Source organism: Pelobates fuscus, chromosome 10, assembly GCF_036172605.1.
Source record: "Pelobates fuscus isolate aPelFus1 chromosome 10, aPelFus1.pri, whole genome shotgun sequence".
In the NCBI taxonomy this organism is placed as follows: domain Eukaryota; kingdom Metazoa; phylum Chordata; class Amphibia; order Anura; family Pelobatidae; genus Pelobates; species Pelobates fuscus.
This window is the reverse complement of record NC_086326.1, coordinates 48,693,751-48,717,618: the sequence shown is the minus strand read 5'-3', so window position 1 is coordinate 48,717,618 and position 23,868 is coordinate 48,693,751. Positions and strand designations below refer to the sequence as shown.

The following is a 23,868-nucleotide window of genomic DNA, read 5'->3' as shown; positions in this document are numbered from 1 at the left end:
TGATGATGGAGATGATGATAATTATGATGATGGGGGGGGGGGATGATAATATTAATTCAGTTTATGGACTTACTTTCTCCTTTTCCACAAAGTCCACAAAAGCTGTCCTCTCAATCTCCACCGGCTGTCCCTGCCTGTCATAGAGAGCTAGCACGAAGTGGAAAAAATTGGATTTCCTGAGATTCGAGGGAGGCTGTTTTTCGAAATGTGCCCGAGCCAGACCCACACCACTGCAGGAGGAAATGAGACAAGGGCTGGGGTAAGCACAGAGCTTCTAGCCATGCTGGAGAAGGGGATGAGAGAGTGCAAGGCATGGGGCATAGAATCTCTGCATGTGTCACTAGAACGTGATGTAACCAGAGACACAGTACAGGCGATTGTAATTGATATAGACCATTGAGGGGGGATTTACAATCAGGATAAGAAATAAAACCCAGATCATTTGGCACACATACCTTTGGGCGGCTGTGTTAGCATCCACTACCCCTGCAGTATGCATCCACGACCGGACTGGATTCATCCCACCTCCCAGTGGTTCCTCTTTCATGGTGGTTCCACCTCTTGGTATATTTTCCTGAATCCCAAACATTAAAACAAAATTTGGGCACAACCAGCTCCTGCCAAAGGGGGTTCAGATAAAAGGAAATGTCAAGGTAATTTCTTTTGTTTATTTATTTATTTTTTTCTCGCTCTCTCGTTGTAGTTTGTTTTTGTTTTTTTGTTTGTTTTTTAGCTGTTCCTCCTTATAGTGCTGATGACTTTGCTCCCCAGGATCAGTAGGAGAAAAGCCCAGTTTTAAGTCTTGCTTCCTTCTTCAATCTGTCGCTGGCTTGGCACAACATAAACAATTTGCAGAACACTTCTTGCAGATACTTGGAACTGCCTTCCAGTTGTTGTTGTGAGGTATCACACACACAAAAAAAAAAAAAAAAAAAAAAGAATAATAATAATAAAAAAAAAATCAAATAAAAACTATTTAAAAAAACAATATAATAAAAAATAAATAATATATTATAATATTAATAAAAATAATATATAATATATATATATATATTAAGCCAGCACCACCACCACCAGTCGGAAATGTGCTTGCAGTGAGAGAGGCAAAAAAATAAATATTTTTGGGTCGTTGTTGGTAGATTCTCTCTTAATGTGGTGTCATCCCAGCAGAAACAGCATCAAAAAAGCTTCAGGACACTGCTGAATGGAACACTTCTGGCAAGACTTTCCTGCTCCAAAAGACAAATAAACGAAAAAATGATTACCACGGCGGTGTTCTTGGACACAGGAGAGGTTGATGAGGGGCCTTTAGCGTCTTGCAGAATGGATGGAAGCGAACAAAACTCAGCCCTCTATCCCCTAGGAATGGAACCTTTCCCGGGAGCCAAAACTCTAAACCCCGGGGAGCTGCTCTGTCAGCCGGTGACGTGCAGGAGGAGTGGTTTTGCCCATGTATGGAATGGCCAGCATCCCCCCTCCTTTTTTGCTTTGGAGGAGAGCAAGTCTTGTTTAGTTGCTGAGTGACTGCTGCAGCCTCACACTACTGGCTCTGCACTCCTTCTGCTTATAATGCATGGGGAGATTTTTTTATATATATATCAACAGCCAATGAAGTTATCATTCGGCCGAATAAATCTTAAAAGGAAACAAATGGCAGCCAAACTGGGAAAAAAAAAGGGGAGATGAAAAAAAATAAAAAATTGCATCCAGATATCAATAAATGAATTATTATATTCAAATATTCCCCCTTTTTTTAACTCTTTGTACAAAGCACACATGTGAGATAGATAACTAGATAGATTTATATAGATACATTGTATATATTATACACTATATGTAGTGTGTGTGTTTATATATATATATATATATATTATTTTTTAACTTTTTTTTAATTCACACACATGTATAAAACATACACACACAAACACACACAAACACACACATATGCATCTGTAGCAATGTATATATATCTGAAATCAATGCAAGAAAAGAGAAGTCTGATATCACAGGGACCATTATGTTAAGTGCATAGACTCCTTACACAGATTGACAGATCAGATTTTCACTTGATGTGATTTATTTATTCACTACTGATTTTTTGTTTTGGCTTTGCTACATCTTTAGAATATGGAGGGATTTGTTTTAACAGTCACTGTATAATGCTTCCCACAATGTATTAATGCAAGTGGCATTGTAGCATTGATGCTTTTTATAAATATGCTTTTTATTATGGGACGTGAAAAAAAAATCTAACTTGAGTTTTGGGAGGGAATGAACAAGAATGTATAATATATTTTGCATATATTTTATTTTTTGTGTGCAAAATGCCACCAATCACCTAAAAAAAAGAAGAATGCTGTTTTTTGGTCCTAGGAAGATCAGTACCAACTCTCTGGCAATGCACCAATGTTTGACTGGACATGTTATAGTTTTGTGGTCATAGAAAAGCGATTAAAATGAAAATTGGAAATGTTCATGTTTAAAATAAAAACAGATGCCTCGATGGAGGTTTATTTTTATTTATTTTTTTGGTATTCCCATCTTCCCACTAGTTACACTCCGGAAACATTCGAAAATAAAGCCACTTTTCAATACAGTTCTTGATTCCAGAACAAGGGTGAAAATGTATCAGTGCTATTTTGTAACTGTATTGTATTATTCTGGAACCCCCCCACACCCCCTCACTCCCTGCTAGAACATATTTGAAAACAAAAGAAATCTTGACTGTTCTCTTCCTGTAAAAATAAATAAATCTTAATAATACTTTAAGCACTGGAAGAATAAGTGGTCCACAAATTAAAAGCATCTCCTAATCTGGGAACTATTTCTGCTGGGAGCTGTTGTCCAGGGTGTGTGGGTTGAAGCAGTCAGGATAATATGCTAAAAGACTATTTGGAGGGCAGGGGAAGAACACCCAGGGGGATACACAGTGTCTGTTTTGGATACTGTCTCACACAGGTTCATCAGACCCCCTTTGATAAAACAAAATCATAAGGAATTAAGGGGGTACAAACCTGAAGGGCACTTACCGTGGGAAAAAAAGATACCCCCCCTTCTTAAGTAGTATCACTTCCTTTTTTGCTGAATTGTTAGGGAAGGTACTCAAATATTTTAATTAATCAGTGAAAATCGAAGCCCAATGTGTTGTCAGGGGACTCCCCAAACCAGCCCCCTCCACTCCCTGGGCTGAAAAAAGGCTGTGTTATAAGGCAATCTATTTTGCTGGTGTTGGGGGGTTAATGACTATTGCCAAAGATAAGTGAATTATCAAAGATGTTGCTCTACACCAATCTCAAAATCCATTACATTGCTGGCCGTCTAATTAAATACGTAAGTTTAATAAAATCATATTTTATGACTATTTGAGAGTAATGAGATTAGTCTTTAGAAGCTATCGCCACATATTAGAAATGCCACTGTCTATAGAATGTTAATAAAATTAAATCAAAGTGTATGGAAAACTATTCATAGATATTCAAAGAAAGAAAAAAAAGTATTGGATTCACTGTAAGCCCACAGCTTTTCCCACCCAACAAATAGGAAGAAGAATAAGAAAGATTATCAAATATAATATAATACTGTTATCATTCTAATGCATAGAAAATCCAACCTTGGATTGCAACATCAGGGAGACTTGCACACAAAAGGAAGATACACTAAATGGGTGTAATTTTATCCTCATGCCAGTTTTTATCCAGTATTGATCCACAATCCATTGATCTGTATGCTTACTTTTTTTTTTCAGTACTAAAAATATTAAATTTATTGCATTGATATATTAAAATAAAAATGCATAAATATTGATGTATTATATTGTATATTGGTTATTTTTGTATTTACTTTTTTAACTGCACAGCTGTAGCTTATTGTGTAGTTTAAATGGTCTTGCAATACCACTCATTGCTTTGGAAGCCAGCCTGGAGCCACGAGGGTTAAATAGAGTGTCAGCTCTAGGATCCAAGCGGCTGAAAATACACATTGTGCCATTAAAGAAGAGAGAGAGAGAGAGACAGAGAAAAAAAGAAGGCTTGAAATCATTTACAGTATCGTTAATTCAGATTACACGCGCCAAGGCGATTTTAAATCTGATTACCAAATTAGGAGATTTAAAAATAAATCCCTTTAAATCTGATACTGTTGACTAAAGAGAGAGAGAGGGAAAGTTGCACAAACCCATCACATAAGGTAACGATCCTGTCCTAGAAAAGAAAAGGAGTTTTAAACCTTTTTTTGACAACAAATGCAGCTGCCCCACTATTTTGGATGATATTAAGGGGAAATGAATGCAAATCTGTGCTCACAAGCCATCTGGCCAAAAATAGGAGAATCAGCTGCTTCTACACAACAGGCTCTGAGGCTGAATGTATTTCAGCTCATTTTCTAGATCATCTGGTCTTGCACCCAAAGCGTGGAGAATACGGCCTTTATCATTCACCAACTTTATCTATTTTTTTTTTTTTGTCTCTATAATGCTGGCTAAAAGCTAAAATGCAAAAAAGATGTTTTTGCATAAAATGAACACAGAGAGAGATACCATTGACAACTGCAAACAAGCCTTGAAGGAATCACTGCATCCAGGATGCCACGAATTAAACGGATTTATTTGTGATTTATTAAAATAATAATAATAATAAATAAATAAATAAAAGATGTATATGTGCAAATTCCAGTATGTGGGATATGGGGAAACCAGGATGGAATGCAAAGAAAAAAAAACCAAACAAATAAAAGAATCAAGACACTTTGTAAGAAAATCATTTCTAGAGTTGATGAGAAATTTCATCCCTGGTCCAAAATAAAATGAAATGGAAATATGAGAACTCACTTTCCTGGGAAAAAAAAGCAAAAAATATAAAAAGCAACAGAAAAGTATCCTTTATTTAATAAAAAAAATTAAGCTATAAGAAAGAGATGTGGGGGTGGAGGGGGTTAAACTTGGTAGAAGGACACAAAACGACTTGAGAAAAATAAGATGCAGAACAAGGGCTAAATCTTAAGGGGGTGGCATGGGGGGGGGGTAACATGTGGTCTTCTAAAAGAGATGGGGATTCATTTATTGGCAGGTAAGGTAGTCTCTGCCTCTCTCCAGTTTCTAATCAGTCTTAAAAAAATTTTATAAAAATATATATATTTAATAAAAATAAAAAAAAGCTGATACCAAATCTTGACCTTAAGAAAAGTTAGTGAAGCAGAAGGTGTGTGGATTTGAATGAGATTTGCATGCAGCAGCCCTAGGACCTCCCGAAGCACCAATCCCCCGGCTTGCAGGGTGTGAAGTGTTCCTTTTGTGTCGATTTACGGGGTTAAGGCTTGAATGATCCCCCCCAAAAAATTTGCATTCAAATAGCGACATCAAGCGATTCGCGTGCCACACACCAGTGGACTCCCAGATGTCATGCTGTAGTCAGTCAGATGGCCACTACCCAGCTGTCCTTTCAAACATCATACCAGAGCATATAGTGACCTTAAAGAGACAGTATCCCACCCCCCTCCTCCCTCTGCTAGCTGGAACCCGCATGTCTCTCTAATAGGATGAAAGTTTACTGTTGTATGATTTATTAATTACCCATTATGTCCTTAAGCTATAAAATATGCATCTATGTGTTGAACTCTGTCAGTGCTAGAGGGGTCACAGCAAGATTTTTTTTTTTTTTTTTAATATTATTATTTTTTTTAACAATGGATTTTTATTGTGAAGCATGGCAGTGAATAGGTTAATGCATTTGATGACAATAAATTGAAAGCCTTCCAAGTAGTATAATGAAAAAACATTGTGTACTTTTATTTATTTGTAACATTTCCCTTGTCAATCAAGAGCTTTTTAAACTGCTAAAGAAAATGTTTTGTTTGTTTGTTTTTTATTAGAATTATTTAAGAAACCTACAGATATGTTTGGCACTAAGCACGCACCTCGCTATGTACATATATATATAAAAAAATGGATTTAGTTTAGCACTGCCCAAAGTGTATCCTAAGGTAGAATTAAACGAGCGCTGGTAGCTAATGGTTTGTGTCACATTAAATGGACTAATCAGTCAGATCGTTTGGTTGACTCGTGTTATTACAACCTGTGTTTAATATATTATGATATATAACCGGTGCTCTATTGCTTTATTTAACATAGATTTCTAGAGAATGCAATTGACCTAAATTCAGGTAATTTAAATATAAACATCACAGGGTGTGTATGGGAGTATTTAAACAAAAAAAAATAAAAAAAAAATTATGCTGTCATTTTATAATATAAGAGTTAATATTTTGTATATTGCATTGTAATGCTGGTCATATTTACACTACAGACAGTTTGATACTTATGGGTAAACATTAAGTACATGTAAGTTTAAATCCACACTAAGGGATTCTCTAATTCATGGTGTCTGAGTTTGCCAGTAACAGTAATTTTACAGTGGATATAAGAGCACTTTATGATGTCTGACCTCTATACTGAAAAATAAAAACTGCCAGAGTCCACTGCAGCCTTTCTAATATTCTCTTATGGAAAGATCTAATGAAATCAATTTAAATCTATTCTCTTCTGACCACGATTAACCCCTCATTTACTGATTATCAATCTGTGTAGTGTTGGGGAGGGCCTGTGATGATCTGTTTTGTTCATGGAGAAGGCAGCAGTGGGAGGACTGTGATGGGCACATTGTGGACCTGCAGAAATCTGGGAACTGCACATCCCAGCAGGCTAAGCCAGCCAGAAGCCCTGACACAGCTTCCTGTGTAATAGTTCTCAAACATCTAGCAAGATTTGCCATTGCATCTGCAGACAATGATGTTCAATCCTCGCTGCTGCCAACTACCTAAAGACGCAAATGGCTGGGTAAATCGTGCAGAAAATTGCGCAAAGACGCAAAGATTTCAACCCCAAAGAATGTGGTGCCATTTCCCTGTTAAATGTGCTCTTGGATGGAGGTTGCTATAGAGTTACCAGATGTATTTGCATTTTAATTTTCCTAGCCTCCCCCTAACACAGGGAATCTGGGTAACACACAGGTAGTGAGACATCTGGTTGTGAAGCAGTTAAACATGCTTAACACCAATCCTTAACAACCAATCTGAGATCCTTTATAAAATAATATTTTCCTCTAAATGATCTTGACAAAAGACTCTTCTTTTTCCCCTGTCCTTTTAATAGAACCTTTTCTTACCAATACTATTGTATGCAAGTAATATCACAGTGTCCCATATCACCATTCCCCTTGCCCTTCCTCTCCCCATCTTCTGGGTAGCCTTTTAAATTAACCGTTTTAATGAGGCGAGCAGGTATGCTCAATATACTTAAAAGAGGGGAACTGGGATGAAATGTTTCTAAACGATTGCGAAAATAAAAGTTCAATTTAATGGCACTATCTCTCATCAAATACTACTTTAATCCAATTTTACAGCATATTAAACTATAGCCAATATACTGCCAAACTGTACTTTTATTGTGTCCTCCAGTATACGTTCATGGGTCAATTAGATAGATAGATAGATTTATTCTGTGTTAGTCAAATAAATTATCTATATATCTAACGTGCATCTATTTTATCTATACACAAGTTTGTCCTCTTTCCATAGATGAGAAGGCTATAGGAACAATGCCCACTTCAGAGTATATAAAAAACGCAAGAAAAGAGTGAAAAGCGATACACAGCGCCCCCTCGGGTGAAAAGAGGTCATTGCCACTTGCATTCCGATCAGGATTACACGGTCCAAATAATATAATAGCGGGATGACCAGACACCCTTGTTTAGAGTATATTTTGGGGATGTATCCATCTGAATATGTATACTCAGTGTGCCTGTGTACATTACAATTATTTGTCCTATTATTAAACATTTAGTGCAAAGTATAGAATATCTATTGGCTGACTAAGTATGCTTAGAGAGAGCCTGATTTCTTTAAATAATTCATCCTAGAAATACTTAGTTTGCCTACTTACTAACTATATATCTATAGCTAACTCTGTACATTGCTTTGTCCGTTATAAATTGTTGTCATGCGTTGGAGAGATGTCTTTTTGATGTAAGGCGTTCGTGTAACAGCCCAATGAATATTCTCACCCTGGATACATTGTTTAACCGAGATCTCTGTCAATAAAGGTCCACTATGTATAAATTGCTAGAATTCGGTATGGATTTAAACATGTGCTTTTCAATGATACATTGTATATTACATGGACACACAGTTGGATTTTGTTTTTGTGAAATTATAAATTTATCAAAATATTTCAAACTGCTGCAATTCAAGGAAACAGCTTTAAAACAGGATGCGTTGTTTGTAAACTTGTCCACAATAAGGACATTTATTTTTGGACAGTTTATCTAACAGACTAATTTAATCTTTTGAGACTTGAAGATTTAATGAAATGGCTAGGATTTGGCTAAGAAAAACAAGTTGAGATAAATTCACAGCAGGACAAATCAGGAATGTAAATCTGTTGTTGTTTATTTTTATTTTAAAAAATAAATAAAAAATAAACAAACAAATTAGTCTGATCCTCTATAGTGTGTCTCTGTCACTAACTCCAGAATGCAGGACCAGTTTGGATAGACAGATGTTCTTGCACCATTAGTGGGATTGAGACACTTCTAACCGCATCTGTGTCAATTTAAATGGTGTATTTGTGGTGTGTGTGTCTGTGTGTGTCTGTGTGTGTGTGTATGCACCTTACAGGGTTGCAAGGTTTAACCCGTTCAATGCCAGTCCCATTCAACAGAGTATTTTATCAAAGCACTTAAGGCATTTAAAAAAGCTCAATATATGTTATATCCATGAAACAAAACAAACAAACAAAAAAAGGAATTAAATATAAATACATTCTCTGACATTTCTCAATCGTTACAGTTTGGTACAAACACAAAAAACAGTCCCAAACTGTACAAATAAGGATCGATCAAATCATTTCACATATTATAATTGGCTTTAATTAAATGCACTTCGTTCTAATTAAGTCTGAAATTTTAGCATGCTCTGGGAGGCTGGTGTCTGATTTGATATTGTCAGTCCAGATGTCCTAATAAAATTCAATCCTCAATTCAAGGCTTCAATATTCACTAAGAACAAAATGCAAATTAAATGTAAAATTTGAAGTATCGCCAAAGGTATAATCAGAAAAGGTGTCTGAAAATTTCCCACTTTTTATTAGTCTGTAGTTAAGAAATGCAGATTTTTTTTTCTAACAGGACCTCTCTGAATAATATCACAATTAACTCTTTCAAGTATACCAATTTTTTCCAGTAACAAGACTGTGAAAGATCTGTATAGCAATAACATGGCGAACACATACACATGTCTATTATTAACCATCTGCATGCCAGCGGTCTGCCTAACGCAGTGCAAAGCAATGGCACACAAAGGGTTAAATCACTTTCAATGTGTTAACTGCCATTGTCAGAGTAATCATTTGGCACACGTCCGGTGCAAACAAACAAACAAAAAAATAATATTAATACAAGGGCTTATCGCTCTAAACCGAATGAATAAAATCTGTGAGTGTGTTTATAACATACATATACATATCTAATAAATCCATTGGGATTCCATGTATTTCCTATACATCGTGGGACAGTAGAATGTACTGCAGATCAGAGTTCCATGAATTGGATACAATGTATATTACACACTAACAGAACGCTCCGCACTGTACAGTCAACTTATCAATTAAAGTGTCGGCATCATTAGGGTCTGACAGCACAGTCCGATAAAAGGTAATTCCACTTGTGTGGCAGAGGAAGGGCTCACATCCCACTGCCCGCATCGCTGCCTTTTATCGCCATGAAACAAAGTATCTCCTTTAAATAATTAAACCCCTAAAAGCATCATTGTGAGCAAAGTTACTCAACGTGCTTTTTAAATAAGGCACAACTAGGATACATCTACCTATACATCAATCTATCTATATTTTATAGTGTATACACATACATATAATATGTGCAGTGTGTGTGCGCCTATATATATCTAATCTCTGTATGTGTGTGTATGGTGAATATTATGTCATATATTAACACACATACACACACACGTTTTGGTATACATATCTGTGCATGCATTGTATATTTAGCATCTGATATCTATGTATGTGCATATTCATATACATAAAATATGTATTACACACACACACACATATGAAGAACATATACATAGGTTTTGTTTAACTATTATACAAACACTTATTCATATGTATGATACATGTGTGAGTGTGTGTGTACACACATGCACATACTACAGTTTGTATACACATGAGAGAACAAGAGTGTGTGTACATGTGTGTGTGTACTCACACGCTATATAAGTGTGAGTTTGTGTACATACATACACACACCTGTACAGTGTACACACATGTAACAGTGGAACGGTGTGTATATTTAACACACACACACACACTTGATAGGCAGATGCACCCATACGTGTTTTAAACTGAGGGTTTGCGTTCAAACCAAGTCATGCACGCAGAATAAACATACTTCTGGCTATTGTTCATTTATGATGTATTTTAAAGGCCACTCTGGTGATTTGCATTTTCTTTGGCTAGGGAAATGAATAGGGAGCTTGCCGTCGGTGACACTGCCCAAAGCATAGCTGGGGGCATGTAGAAATAAACACGGGAGAGGCGCAGACTAAAGAGGCGAAGGCAGCTTCTATTGCAGACTATTCATAAGCAATTTGTCCCACTGAAATTTACATTTGCAAAGGAAACGAGTCCAGCTTGCTGTCTCCCAGCCCCTCTTCATGTCCAGCCTGGCATTGAGAGAGGAAATGGAACACTCCAAGATGGGAATCCCAGTCTACAGACACTTAGTGGCAATAATTATATCAGGGGCTTTATGTGAGCGAATTGGTTCTTTATTATGACTTTATTACAATAATAAATGACACCTCTACTCGATTTCTAACAAACAAAATGCCAAACCATGCTTGGAATGGTGACTAAGGGGTTAATTCTTGTTAAAAGTTATTATGCTTATTTTTCTCCCAAGCTACATATTAAAATACTGTTGAAGCATACCTCCATTGTTTAAAATCAGCCACAACGATCTTTTCCCCCTTTTTTTTTTCCTTTAAAACAACAAGTGTTAAGTGCTGATCTCAGATTTCCACAGTACTACTATTTTGACACTGATAAGAATAAGGATATTTGGACATTCTAAAATGGTGAGAGAGCTCCACCTAGAGGTTAAAGTTATAATTACACTATTCTACTCTATGAACTAAAAAGCATTTAAAAAAACACACCCAGTCCATTATATGAATGAATTGCTATTTACATCAGCTGGAAACACATGCATATACACTGCATGTATATATTCCCACCACCCACCGATTAAAAAAACACTGATCACTTTTTTAAAAAAAACTTTTGAATACAGAGAAAAGTTTGAAAATGAAATCTTTTGACATCCATACATATTTATCCACACGATTAAAAAAAATACACATCATACTGAAAGATCGTGCAATTTGATTCGTTAGTGTTAATATGAATTCTAGAGTTGATATCCTTAAAGACTTGGCTTGCTCGCCCTACCTTTATATATATATGTTTTTTTTTTATTTTTTATTATTAAAACATCAATCTAGTATAGAAGCTGGTGAACTCCGTTTCACCTAAGGAACATAAAATTCTTCATATCAAGGAAATAAAGCACTATCCATAAATCACTGGTATTCCTGACAGATCGATCAATTTTTGATTGTTAATCCGAAAGAAGGAGTTTTAATTGCATCCAGGGTTTTTACATTAGGGTAGTGTTCCTGAAGTGACTCCACAAATACTCCATGTTTCCTACTAGCAATAACCACACAAGGTAATTTCACTTAGAATCCATCATTCTATGTCACTGTATCTTGCACCTCATAAGCAAGTAAGCACTGTTATTGTTCCATGTGACAGGCCATTTGCAATGATTACAGCAATACAATACAGGCACCGTGCTCGCAGAGCACTGACTTCACTTGGTTTGCTTGTAAAATCTATATGACGTCTTAGTTTGACGCAAATAAAAAACGACGCAATGAGTTATTTTTGACGCAAAAGTATTTAGACACAACCCCGTTTGGCAGCAACTATGTGGCAATTTGGACGTGCCAAGTCTGGAATGTGAAACTAGCATTCTCTCACCCTGTGTCTCAGTTTATTTAAGACATGGGATATAAAATTTTTCTTCCACATATTGGGTTTTACAGGGTTAATATAAGGACCACCAGACAGTGGCTGGCTTGCAGTGGTTAACCTACAATGACGTTTTACCTGAATGAAGTTTAAACATTTCTATTGTCATGTAACACTTACAATTTCATTAACTAATCATTAAACCCAAGGAGGTTGGGGCCACTTATTGTGCAGGACCAGGAAGTCTTTCAGAACATAGGTCCCATCTGGAGAAAGAACAATGATTGCACTTCAAAGGGAGCTGCCTGATTGCCAAGAGGGCAGTGTCTGTATTATTTAGCTGGCACTGCACACATTTGTGACTACATTTCCCATGATGCTGGCTGATCACGATGGGAATTGTAATTCAGAGATCTGGAGTTCCAAAGTTGGTCTGCTACTGACCTAGTATACAATACCATAACCACTTTGTGGGACATTCTGTAGGGTACCTTGAGAGTCAAAATGTGGTACCCAGTTTGGGGTTAAAGATTCTATGATGCACAGCCAGAAACTCAAAATCTAGTCCATATCAGTAAATCATGTGTGTCTGGTTAGTGGGACTGACCCATTTATGATCTGTAGAAGGCTTCACATTTAACCCTTTACCTCCCACACGAGTGATTTCCTTATTCAGATCGTAATAGAAGCTCAGAGTTGTTTAAACAGCTCAACGAGCAGAACAGAAAAGACGTTTTGCTATTACATAATTCACTAACTGGAAAAGAAAAAAATCACAAATATTTTAAGTCTCCCCTTTTTTTCCCTCTCAGGAATGATCATGAGAAGAAATCATGTACAAAGGCATAGTGATCCTAAAAAAAAATAATAATAACAAAAATTAAAAACAAATAAAAGATATAATAAAAAAAAGGTAAAATATGTAACTGACAGCCCATTTTCCAGCGTCCAGCACTGAAAGAGTTAAACAGCCAGATTCCATCCATCCACCATCGAGGGACACTGGGGGAGTTGTGACATAGTACATACTACATTCCGTTAGTATCTGGCTGTTTATTATAAGCTTGTGTATTTATTGCTTGCCTTATATTAACATTGTAACCCGAACTGCACACACTTCAAGGCTGAGATAGACCTGCAGGTAAGCAAAACAGGGATTAAGCTGATTACTCTGGCAACCAACGGGTTAATCGTTTTGCACTTGCCATTATATGGGATAAAAATGAAGCCACTTCAATTCCAACAGAATCAGAATATCCCATGCATGATTGTTTTTCAAACGTATATAATGTACAGCAATAATACGTATCTGTATGGCTCAAACATTAACCCTTTGAAAGCCAGAGCCATGAGCGGAAATGGGGTGGAACACTATGTCGCTCTCTAAAGGTTAAATGTGAATTGTTTTTGAGTGGTGATTTAATATATATATATATATATATATATATATATATATATTTTAGCAGGTTTGCATCAGGTCTACAATATAGAAAAAGGGGAAATGTTATAATTCTTATAATATACATATTTTTTTCCGCTCAATTACATTGAGGTTAATATTAAATATTTTATCTCCAATACAGAAATTGAATATTCTTATGACAGCATTGTAATACTAAGTAAGGATTTCCTTGGTAATAGATTACTAGGCGTATTCATATCATTGGCATGTTAAAATCATCCCCATGCATTAAATGTTTGGCTTTACTTTCTTTTAACCCTTTAGTGACCGGGTCATTTTAGGGGCTAGATACTTTTCTCCGCTTTACACCCAGCAATGATTTTCAGGAATGTTAGTGATGAATTCAGTGGCAGGCTAAGGGTAATAGGAAGCGCAATCCACATTAGAGCTACACAAAGTCAGCTATCTCTGATTTAGACACAGCAATCAGTATGTTGTGTTTATGAGAGTGTGATTAAAATATATCCAATCTGACAAGGCTTTTAAGACGAATTAAATCTTTCGTGAATAATAAAAAAAAAAAAAAATCTGTTTAATGCCATGCTTGTAGAAATGAGACTTTTCCTTTTAACCAACGGATTTTGCAGGAAAATCACCAGTTTATTTTCATTAATTACTAAACTATTCATGTTTAACAGGCTGAGTACCAAGAGAGCTGCAAGACAGGGATTAGGGAATTCAGAGTTGAGCTGAGGTCTGCAAATCAATACTCTAAATTGGGACAGATACAAATCCTCCACATACTACAACGCTCACAAAATAGGGATTGGGTTATAGTGAGGCAAATCGTAAATGTTAAGAGGAAAAGTCATTTCTACTGACCATAAAACACATTTCTAATGATTAAAAGGAAAAAATATACAAAATCAAATCCATTAATCATTTGATGTTGGGACTTCTATTCCTACTAAAATTTCAGTAGGAATACTCAAATTCAACCAACACAATTCTCCAACTCTGGGTGAGATTGGCTATCAATACATACCTTATAGATGGAGATTTGAGCAAATGTCCCGAGAGATACCCTTTAAACACAATGTTTTTAGACAATTATTTTAATGTTGTAGCGCCGGTTGTTAATCAGTAAATGCAAAGGTTATGTTTCAATTTCAATGTGGACAGGAACATGAATGTATTGTTCAAAAACTGTAACCCATATTATCTCAACTTAAGTACCAAATCCAAATAATTCATCCTAGCACACACACACGTGTATATATATATTCAATTTCTATCATTTTAAAGCAAGCACAATCACTCCTGCTGTATATATTTAATCCATATATATTTAAAGTAAGCTGTTTAATCACTAAAATATTGGGGACACAAGATATACCACCAGGTTCCATTTAAAGAAAGTTTGTGGTCATCTACCATTTACAGCTGATAGTCTGATTAGTCAGAAGAGTGATGTCCTTTCCAAAGATTCTTAATTGCTACACTTTCTAAATTAGATCTCTCTCTTTTTTTTGAGAGAGAGATACACTTCCTCTATGAATAAAACCATCCTGTTGAAATATGTTTCATCATTGTACAGTTCTGCAGAGTGTGCATTCAGTGTCAATGTATACATAGTAATTCATTATACACACCATTCATAGGGTTATTTTAGACATTGCAAGACAATTGTCAGATATTAATTATCATGCTAATGCACAATTTATCAGTATTGATACTGAAGTATGGAAGGACCATTGGTTAATAAAGAGTAAAAAGTTCATATAGGTCTTTGGAAACTGAATTAAAACTTTAACCCCTTAAAGGCCAGTGACATAACAACATGATGTTACCTAGAGTAATTTTCCTAAACCATAGCAGTTAATGGGTTAAATCATTGGTTTAAAAATGGGTCTCTTATTGCAGCTTGGAGCAGAGTGAAACCTATGCTTGAAGTGTAGCTGTCATGGCAAAAAAATGAGTTGGCTTTACATTACAGAGACTAGCATTGTATCTATACATTGAGCTAACCATGCTTTATATGTAGTATATGCACATCAATTCCTGTGAATCCCCCAGATTTTACCACTAAAGGCATTGATAGATTGAGAGCACTGGACTGACCCACCCCAGCACTGCCAGTAAAATATTATCATCATGGCAGGACAATGATATTGGCATGGTGGAAATGTACATTTTGCATTATCATTGCACATAAAGTCGGAGTGGAATATGAATGTCAGGGAGAGCCATATTTATTGCTAAACCACTCCTGAATGTTTTCCTTAGGGTTTTTCTTATTGTCTTTCTAGACAGATCTGTAGTGGTTATGGTGCTAAGAGTGTCCCTTTAAAAGGTGCTTGTATGGAATCTCCCAGGATCAGTGTAATCAGGTGATAGTCTACTACATGCATTTAGACATGTAAATGTAAATGTCATACAAGGGACAACTACCACTGAACAGAACCTTACAACCATTTTCTCAGATCAAAGGGGTGTCTCGAATTTTGGAAAACTAATTTCATGGAGTAGCAAACTTTCGTAAAAGCAAATTTAATGACCCAAATAGCTCAAAAGTAACAAACCCTTTTAAGCAAACGTGATAACCATTCAATGTCCAAAAGTCTGTATTACACAGGTTCCCTTGCAAATCTTAAACATCTGCAAAAATACATCAAAATAGTTAAATCTGTATCACTCCAAAAACTTGGCACAGGATTTTCAAAACAGTGCAAATTTACTGTGTCCAAATCTAAAGTGGTTAATATCACAATTGACATTTCATTCCCAACTGGGCCTTTTTCACTATCTAGGTGGGGCCGAATCGATTGGGACATTAACCACTTGAGATTCAGATACTATAAATTTGCACAGTTTTGAAAGTCCTGAGCCAGGTTTTTTACAGCGATATATTCAAGCAGCGTTGGATTGCACCCAGGCATATATTGAATTAAAGTAGAGTGCCTGTTTTTTGCTTCAGTGCTCTTACTCAATCTCTAAACACCAACTTTAAAAAAAAAAACAAAAAAACGACATTCTACTATCTTTGAACACCTGACGTAGATAAAAAAAAATGGGTATTTAGTTGCAGTATACGATCATATATTGCATAAGCCTGACACAACACCACTGCACCTAATCTCTAGCAGGTCCTATTCCTTGAAATTCTGTGAGCTTTGAAGTTGATGTTTAGTGAGTGTGCTGGACCTTGTATGTTGTACTAATTGTCAGTAGCAGCATCTTTATAATGTATTATATATGACCATTTAGGAGAGTGTACCCCTCTTGGTATATGTGTATATGGTGTGTGTGTGTGTGTGTGTGTGTGTGTATAATAACTCTCAGAGATACTCTGATTATTTTATCCATTAGTAGCAAATCCTGTATTTTTTTCCTCACAATACACAGAACACATTAATTTAGACAAAGCTAATATACATTTAATACTATAGCAGTTTTTAATGAGTTTACATAGAGAACATTCAAGCATTCATGCATAAAATGCTTCTTCTGTATACACAGTGGGACCTATTAACTAACCAATGCTGACTGCAAAAAGTTAACAATTGACATTTATTCTGACAGCGATCAACTACTTATTTTCCTGACAGTGAAGGTAGAATTCTGCTGCCAACAAGCCTTCCATGTTATACTGCTGATGGTGTTCTCGCACCCCAGGTAAATGTAGAGTATCCCTTCAGTTTATAGATGTTGATTAGTGATGTACCGAACTGTTTGCTGGCGAATAGTTCCCGGCGAACATTGCGTGTTCGCATTCGCCACGGCGGGCGAACACATGCGCGGTTCGATACACCCCCTATTCGTCATCATTGAAACTTTGACCCTGTGCCTCACGGTCAGCAGACACATTCCAGCAAATTAGCAGCAGACCCTCCCTTCCAGACCCTCCCACCTCCTGCACAGCATCCATTTTAGATTCATTCTGAAGCTGCATTCTTAGATAGAGGAGGGAAAGTGTACCTGCTGCTCCTTTGATAGGGAAATTGATAGCTAGGATAGGGTATTCAGTGTCCACTACAGTCCTGAAGGACTCATTTGATCTCTGCTGTAAGGACAGCACCCCAAAAAGCCCTTTTTAGGGCTAGAACATCAGTCTTTTTTTTTTCTGTGTAATGTAATTGCAGTTGCCTGCCTGCCAGCTTCTGTGTCAGGCTCACAGTGGATACTGTGCCCACTTGCCCAGTGCCACCACTCATATCTGGTGTCACAATAGCTTAAGCTTGCATTTAAAAAAAATTTTTTTTTCACTGTAATAGATTGAATAGCAGTTAGTTGTCTGCAAGAGTCTGGGTGTCAGGCCTTCAGCGTGTACTCTGCCAACCTCTGCCAGTGTACTTTGCCACTCATATCTGGTGTCTCTATAGCGTGCCTTTAAAAAGAAAAAAGTTTTTCACTGTAAGCTAAGAGCAGTCAGTGTCCTTAAAGCGGGTGTCAGGCCTTCAACGTGTACTCTGCCAACCTCTGCAAGTGCACTTTGCCACTCATATCTGGTGTCTCTATAGCGTTGATTTAAAAACAAAATTTTTTTTCACTGTTATAGATTGAATAGCAGTTAGTTGTCTTCAAGCGGGTGTGTCAGGCCTACAGCGTGTACTCTGCCAACCTCTGCCACTGCACAGTGCCACTCATATCTGGTCGCACAGTAGCTTGCACACATAGTACCACTAATCAAAAAAAAATGACAGGCAGAGGCAGGCCACCCCGCAGGGGCCATCGTGGTCTTGGTGCTCTGATTCCCTTTTGCCCTAGAATAATGCCCAGTTTTCAGAGGCCACTTACCCTGAACTTGAAAAGTTCTGAGGACATAGGTGACTGGCTAACACAGGACACCCAATCTTCTACAGCTTCCGCTCGGAACCTTGACGCACCATCCTCCTCCAGCTTAGCTTCGGGCACCTCTCAAGATATCACTAACCTGCCTGCCGCCACCACCAACACTAGCACCACAGCCGCTTCACTTGGTATGTCAGAGGAGTTATTTACACATCCGTTTGAAGAAATGAGTGATGCGCAACCATTATTGCCAGAGGATGTAGATAACAGGGATATATCTCAGGCAGGCAGCATTACACACATGGACGTACGGTGTGATGATGATGATGTTGTACCCGCTGCTGCTTCCTTTGCTGAGTTGTCAGATACAAGCGAAGCGGTTGATGATGACGATGCGTCCATGGATGTTACGTGGGTGCTCACTCGGCAAGAAGAAGAACAGGGCGAAAGTTCAGATGGGGAGACAGAGAGGAGGAGGAGGAGACGAGTTGGAAGCAGGGGGAGGTCGTCGCAAGGAGCTAGTGGCACAGTCAGACAGCATGCATCGGCACCCGGGGTCAGCCCGACAGCACGCCAATCAACGCATGCTGTGTCCACCACAAGAATGCCGTCATTGCAGAGCTCAGCAGTGTGGCATTTTTTTGTGCGTCTGCCTCTGACAACAGCGATGCCATTTGCAACCTTTGCCAAAAGAAACGGAGTCGTGGGAAGTCCAACACACACCTAGGTACAACTGCTTCGCGTAGGCACATGATCGCACATCACAAACGCCTATGGGATCAACACATGAGTACAAGCAGCACACAAACTCAAAGCCGCCATCCTCCTCCTGGTCCAGCATCTTCAGCCACGTCAACCACTGCTGTCCTCCTTGCCCCCTCTCAACCATCCGCCACTCAGTCTCTCGCCTTGAGCAGTTCCCGCTCATCTGCCCACAGTCAGGTGTCTGTCAAGGACATGTTTGAGCGTAAGAAGCCAATGTCAGAAAGTCACCCCCTTGCCCAGCGTCTGACAGCTGGCTTGTCTGAACTATTAGCCCGCCAGCTTTTACCATACAAGCTGGTGGAGTCTGAGACATTCAAAAAATTTGTAGCTATTGGGACACCGCAGTGGAAGGTACCCGGACAAAATTTATTTTCACAAAAGGCAATCCCCAACCTGTACTCGATTGTGCAAAAGGAAGTAATGGCATGTCTGGCACACAGTGTTGGGGCAAGGGTCCATCTGACCACTGATACCTGGTCTGCAAAGCATGGTCAGGGCAGGTATATCACCTACACTGCGCATTGGGTAAACCTGCTGACGGCTGCCAAGCATGGAATGCGTGGCTCTGCAGAGGAGTTGGTGACACCGCCACGACTTGCAGGCAGGCCTGCTGCCACCTCCTCTACTCCTCCTACTCCATCCTCTTCCATAACCTCCTCGGCTGAGTCCTCTTCTGCTGCTGCGTCTTGCTCCACATCAACGGCACACCCCCAGCTCCCCAGGTACTATTCCACATCCTGGATACGGCAGTGTCACGCCGTCTTGGGTTTGACTTGCTTGAAAGCAGAGAGTCACACCGGACAAGCACTCCTGTCTGCCCTGAACGCACAGGTGGAAAAGTGGCTGACTCCGCAGCAACTGGATATCGTCAAAGTGGTGTGTGACAACGGAACAAATTTGTTAACGGCATTGAAGTTGGCAAGTTGACACGTGCCGTGCATGGGACATGTGTGTAATCTGATCGTACAACGCTTTGTGCATAAGTACACAGGCTTACAGGACGTCCTGAAGCAGGCCAGGAAGGTGTGTGGCCATTTCAGGCGTTCCTACACGGCCATGGCGCACTTTGCAGATATCCAGCGCGAAACAACATGCCAGTGAGGCGCTTGATTTGCGACAGCCCGACACGTTGGAATTCAACACTCCTAATGTTCGACCGCCTGCTCCAACAAGAAAAAGCCGTTAATGAATATTTGTATGACCGGGGTGCTAGGAAAGCCTCTGGGGAGCTGGGAATTTTTTTGCCACGTTACTGGACGCTCATGCGCAATTCCTGTAGGCTCATGCGTCCTTTTGAGGAGGTGACAAACCTAGTCAGTCAAACCGAAGGCAACATCAGCGACATCATACCATTTGTTTTCTTCCTGGAGCGTGCCCTGCGAAGAGTGCTGGATCAGGCCGTAGATGAGCGTGAAGAGGAAGAGTTGTGGTCACCATCACCACCAGAAACAGCCTTATCAGCATCGCTTGCTGGACCTGCGGCAACGCTGGAAGAGGATTGTGAGGAAGAGGAGTCAGGAGGATTGTGGCTTTGAGGAGGAAGACCAACAACAACAGGCATCCCAGGGTGCTCGTTGTCACCTATCTGGTACCCGTGGTGTTGTACGTGGCTGGGGGGAAGAACATACCTTCATTGAGATCACTGAGGAGGAAAGGGAAATGAGTAGCTCGGCATCCAACCTTGTGCAAATGGGGTCTTTCATGCTGTCGTGCCTGTTGAGGGACCCTCGTATAAAAAGGCTGAAGGAGAACGACCTGTACTGGGTGTCCACGCTACTAGACCCCCGGTATAAGCAGAAAGTGGCGGAAATGTTACCAAATGACAACAAGTCGGAAAGGATGCAGCATTTGCAAAATAAATTAAAAAGTATGCTTTACACAGCGTATAAGGGTAATGTCACAGCACAACGGGAATCTAACAGGGGAAGAGGTGAAAGTCATCCTCCTCCTCCCACGACCACGCCGGCAAGGACACGACGCTTTAAAGACGTGTTGTTGATGGAGGACATGCGGAGCTTTTTAAGTCCTAAGCATCGCCACAGCCCTTCGGGGTCCACCCTCAGAGAACGACTCAACCGACAGGTAGCAGACTACCTCGCCTTAACTGCAGATATCGACACTCTGAGGAGCGATGAACCCCTTGACTACTGGGTGTGCAGGCTTGACCAGTGGCCTGAGCTATCCCAATTTGCGGTAGAACTTCTGGCCTGCCCCGCTTCAAGTGTCCTGTCAGAAAGGACCTTCAGTGCAGCAGGAGGTATTGTCACTGAGAAGAGAAGTCGCCTAGGTCAAAAAAGTCTAGATTACCTCAGCTTTATTAAGATGAATGAGGGATGGATCCCGAAGGGACTGACAGTGGGCGATACATTCGACTAAAAAAGGTCTGATGAGATGAGCTGCCTTGGGCTAAAAATGGTCAACACGCTGCTGTATTTTAGCTCTGAATGCCGGTTGACTTGCGTGACTTATCCGCCACCAACTAGGGTTCAAGACGCAATGTTTTAGGGCACTTTCTGCCTGGGAAACAAACATCAATTTTTATGGCTGCAGCGGCTGCAACAATACTTAATTTTTCAGGCATGTGTACATGCCTAATTTTTCGGCCCTCTGGTGCTGCACTGTGGCTTCAAAAACCAAACCAAAAAAAAGGCACATAACAGGGATTAAACAGATAGGAATAGTACTACTTAACACCACTCCTATCTGGTGGCACGCGCAGTGCCCCCAAATTTGAAGTAGGAGGACCGACCAAGCATCTTTTTCCATCTCCCGGTTCCTAAAATTGATGCCATATACACGTCCCCTGATAGGGCGCCAGCTCGCTATTCTCTTGGGTGCCAACTCGTTATTCTTTTTCACTTCACTAGGGACACTTTACTGCACTATGGGCACTTAGACCCACTCTTTGTCTTGCACACTGTTATTCCTAGCCAGCATCTGTGATGGGAAATCAGGCAGTCATCTAAACGTTTAGATTGAGCTTTAGCTTAGAACACCCTTGAAGGTGTTTAAGGAGATTAGGGCTAGTTTAGAGGAGTCTTCTTGGACCTCTCTGAGTCTTTATAGCCCTTCTACCTATCCAGCATTTCTGGAAACTAGCTAAGAGAAAGGGTGGCTGTGTGTCTGTGATACATTTAACTTTATATCACCTTATTGACACTTTATCACTCCGGTCTCCATACTCTCTGCCTATATACCCATCTATTTAGAGGGAATTTCCTTGCCCCTGCCAATATTGTATAATAGGTAATAGTATTACCATTATTACACAATTAGGTCTCTGAGGACAGGTGTCAATCCATATCTGCCAAGTGACCCTATGTAGGGGGAACAGTCCCTATTCTGCTCTGTGTCAGTGTGTATCAGGGGCTCTGAGGACAGGTGTCAACCCATATCTGCCAAGTGACCCTATGTAGGGGGAACAGTCTCTATTCTGCTCTGTGTCAGTGTGTATCATGATCTCTGAGGACAGGTGTCAATCCATATCTGCCAAGTGACCCTATGTAGGGGGAACAGTCCCTATTCTGCTCTGTGTCAGTGTGTATCAGGGATCCTTAGGATAGGTGTCAATCCATATCTGCCAAGTGACCCTATGTAGGGGGAACAGTCCCTATTCTGCTCTGTGTCAGTGTGTATCAGGGTCCCTGAGGACAGGTGTCAATCCATATCTGCCAAGTGACCCTATGTAGGGGGAACAGTCCCTATTCTGCTCTGTGTCAGTGTGTATCAGCGTCCCTGAGGACAGGTGTCAATCCATATCTGCCAAGTGACCCTATGTAGGGGGAAGAGGTACTATTCTGCTCTGTGTCAGTGTGTATCAGGGTCTCTGAGGACAGGTGTCAATCCATATGTCAAGGTGTCAATATGTCATATGTCAGGTGTCAATCCATATCCATTGTGATTTAGGAATGTTAGGTGATTTATGCCCTTTATGGATTAAAACCAGACTCTGCATCAACTGTGTAATTTTCCATGGGAGTTTCGACATGGACCCCCCTCCGGCATGCCACAGTCCAGGTGTTAGTCCCCTTGAAACAACTTTTCCATCACTTGTGGCCATAAAGAGTCCCTGTGGGTTTTAAAATTCACCTGCCCATTGAAGTCAGTGGCGGTTCGCCGGTCCACGAACCTTTGTGGAAGTTCGCGTCCGCCGTTTGCGAACCGAAAATTTTGTGTTCGCGACATCACTAATGTTGATGCTTCCTATGAATGACTTATATAATACTGGTCTTTGTAGAACTCCAAGAGAATAAAAAAAACAAAATCAAAGGAAATCCTTTTCTTTTTCAAGTATAAGTGCAATGTATAATTATAGAGTTAGTGCTATTTGCCGGGACCATTGGCCCAAATGGGATGCTCTTCATCTCCATGGACGGAAGGATATCAGATGTTCTCACTGGCTTGCCCAGTTCACTTTAATACTGTTTGGGAGTTTGTGGTCTGCTTATTCAATGGTACCTCTTTCAGGCTGAAGTAAGCAATTTGGCAAGGTCATACAAGGTCAGTAAGCTTATTCAGAAATCTAGAGTTAAGGGGGTCCACTGCAGCAATCAGAGTTGGAAATATACATTTACACAGATGATTAAATTACATTTAGAGATTCATTTATATTTACCCCAAATCTTATTGTCAGGGCTCAAAATTTCCAGTTGCTACTAGCCATTCAAAAGATGAATGAAATGTAGCATTGGTAAGTATGCTGCTCCTGTTAACTCCCAACTGACTATTATTACAATTATATATACATATTGGAGATGACAACCTATTCCGCAGTGCTGTACAAAGAGACACTCTATTCTAACAAAAC

General features: G+C 39.4%; 1 protein-coding gene across 12 annotated transcripts in view; it reads right to left on the bottom strand.

Annotated features, from left to right (window-relative positions):
• The window catches only part of EBF3 (EBF transcription factor 3), a 132,922-nt gene extending 132,004 nt beyond the window's left edge, over positions 1-918 (bottom strand). For all 12 annotated transcript variants that reach the window (XM_063434765.1, XM_063434762.1, XM_063434767.1 and 9 more), the window contains exons 1-2: positions 456-918; positions 74-230 (exon numbers count right to left, since the gene is read on the bottom strand). In XM_063434765.1, the coding sequence (XP_063290835.1) occupies positions 74-230; positions 456-589 (291 nt within the window). In that variant the 5' untranslated portion in view covers positions 590-918. The remainder of the gene's footprint in view (positions 1-73; positions 231-455) is intronic.
• Positions 919-23,868: the final 22,950 nt, after the last annotated feature.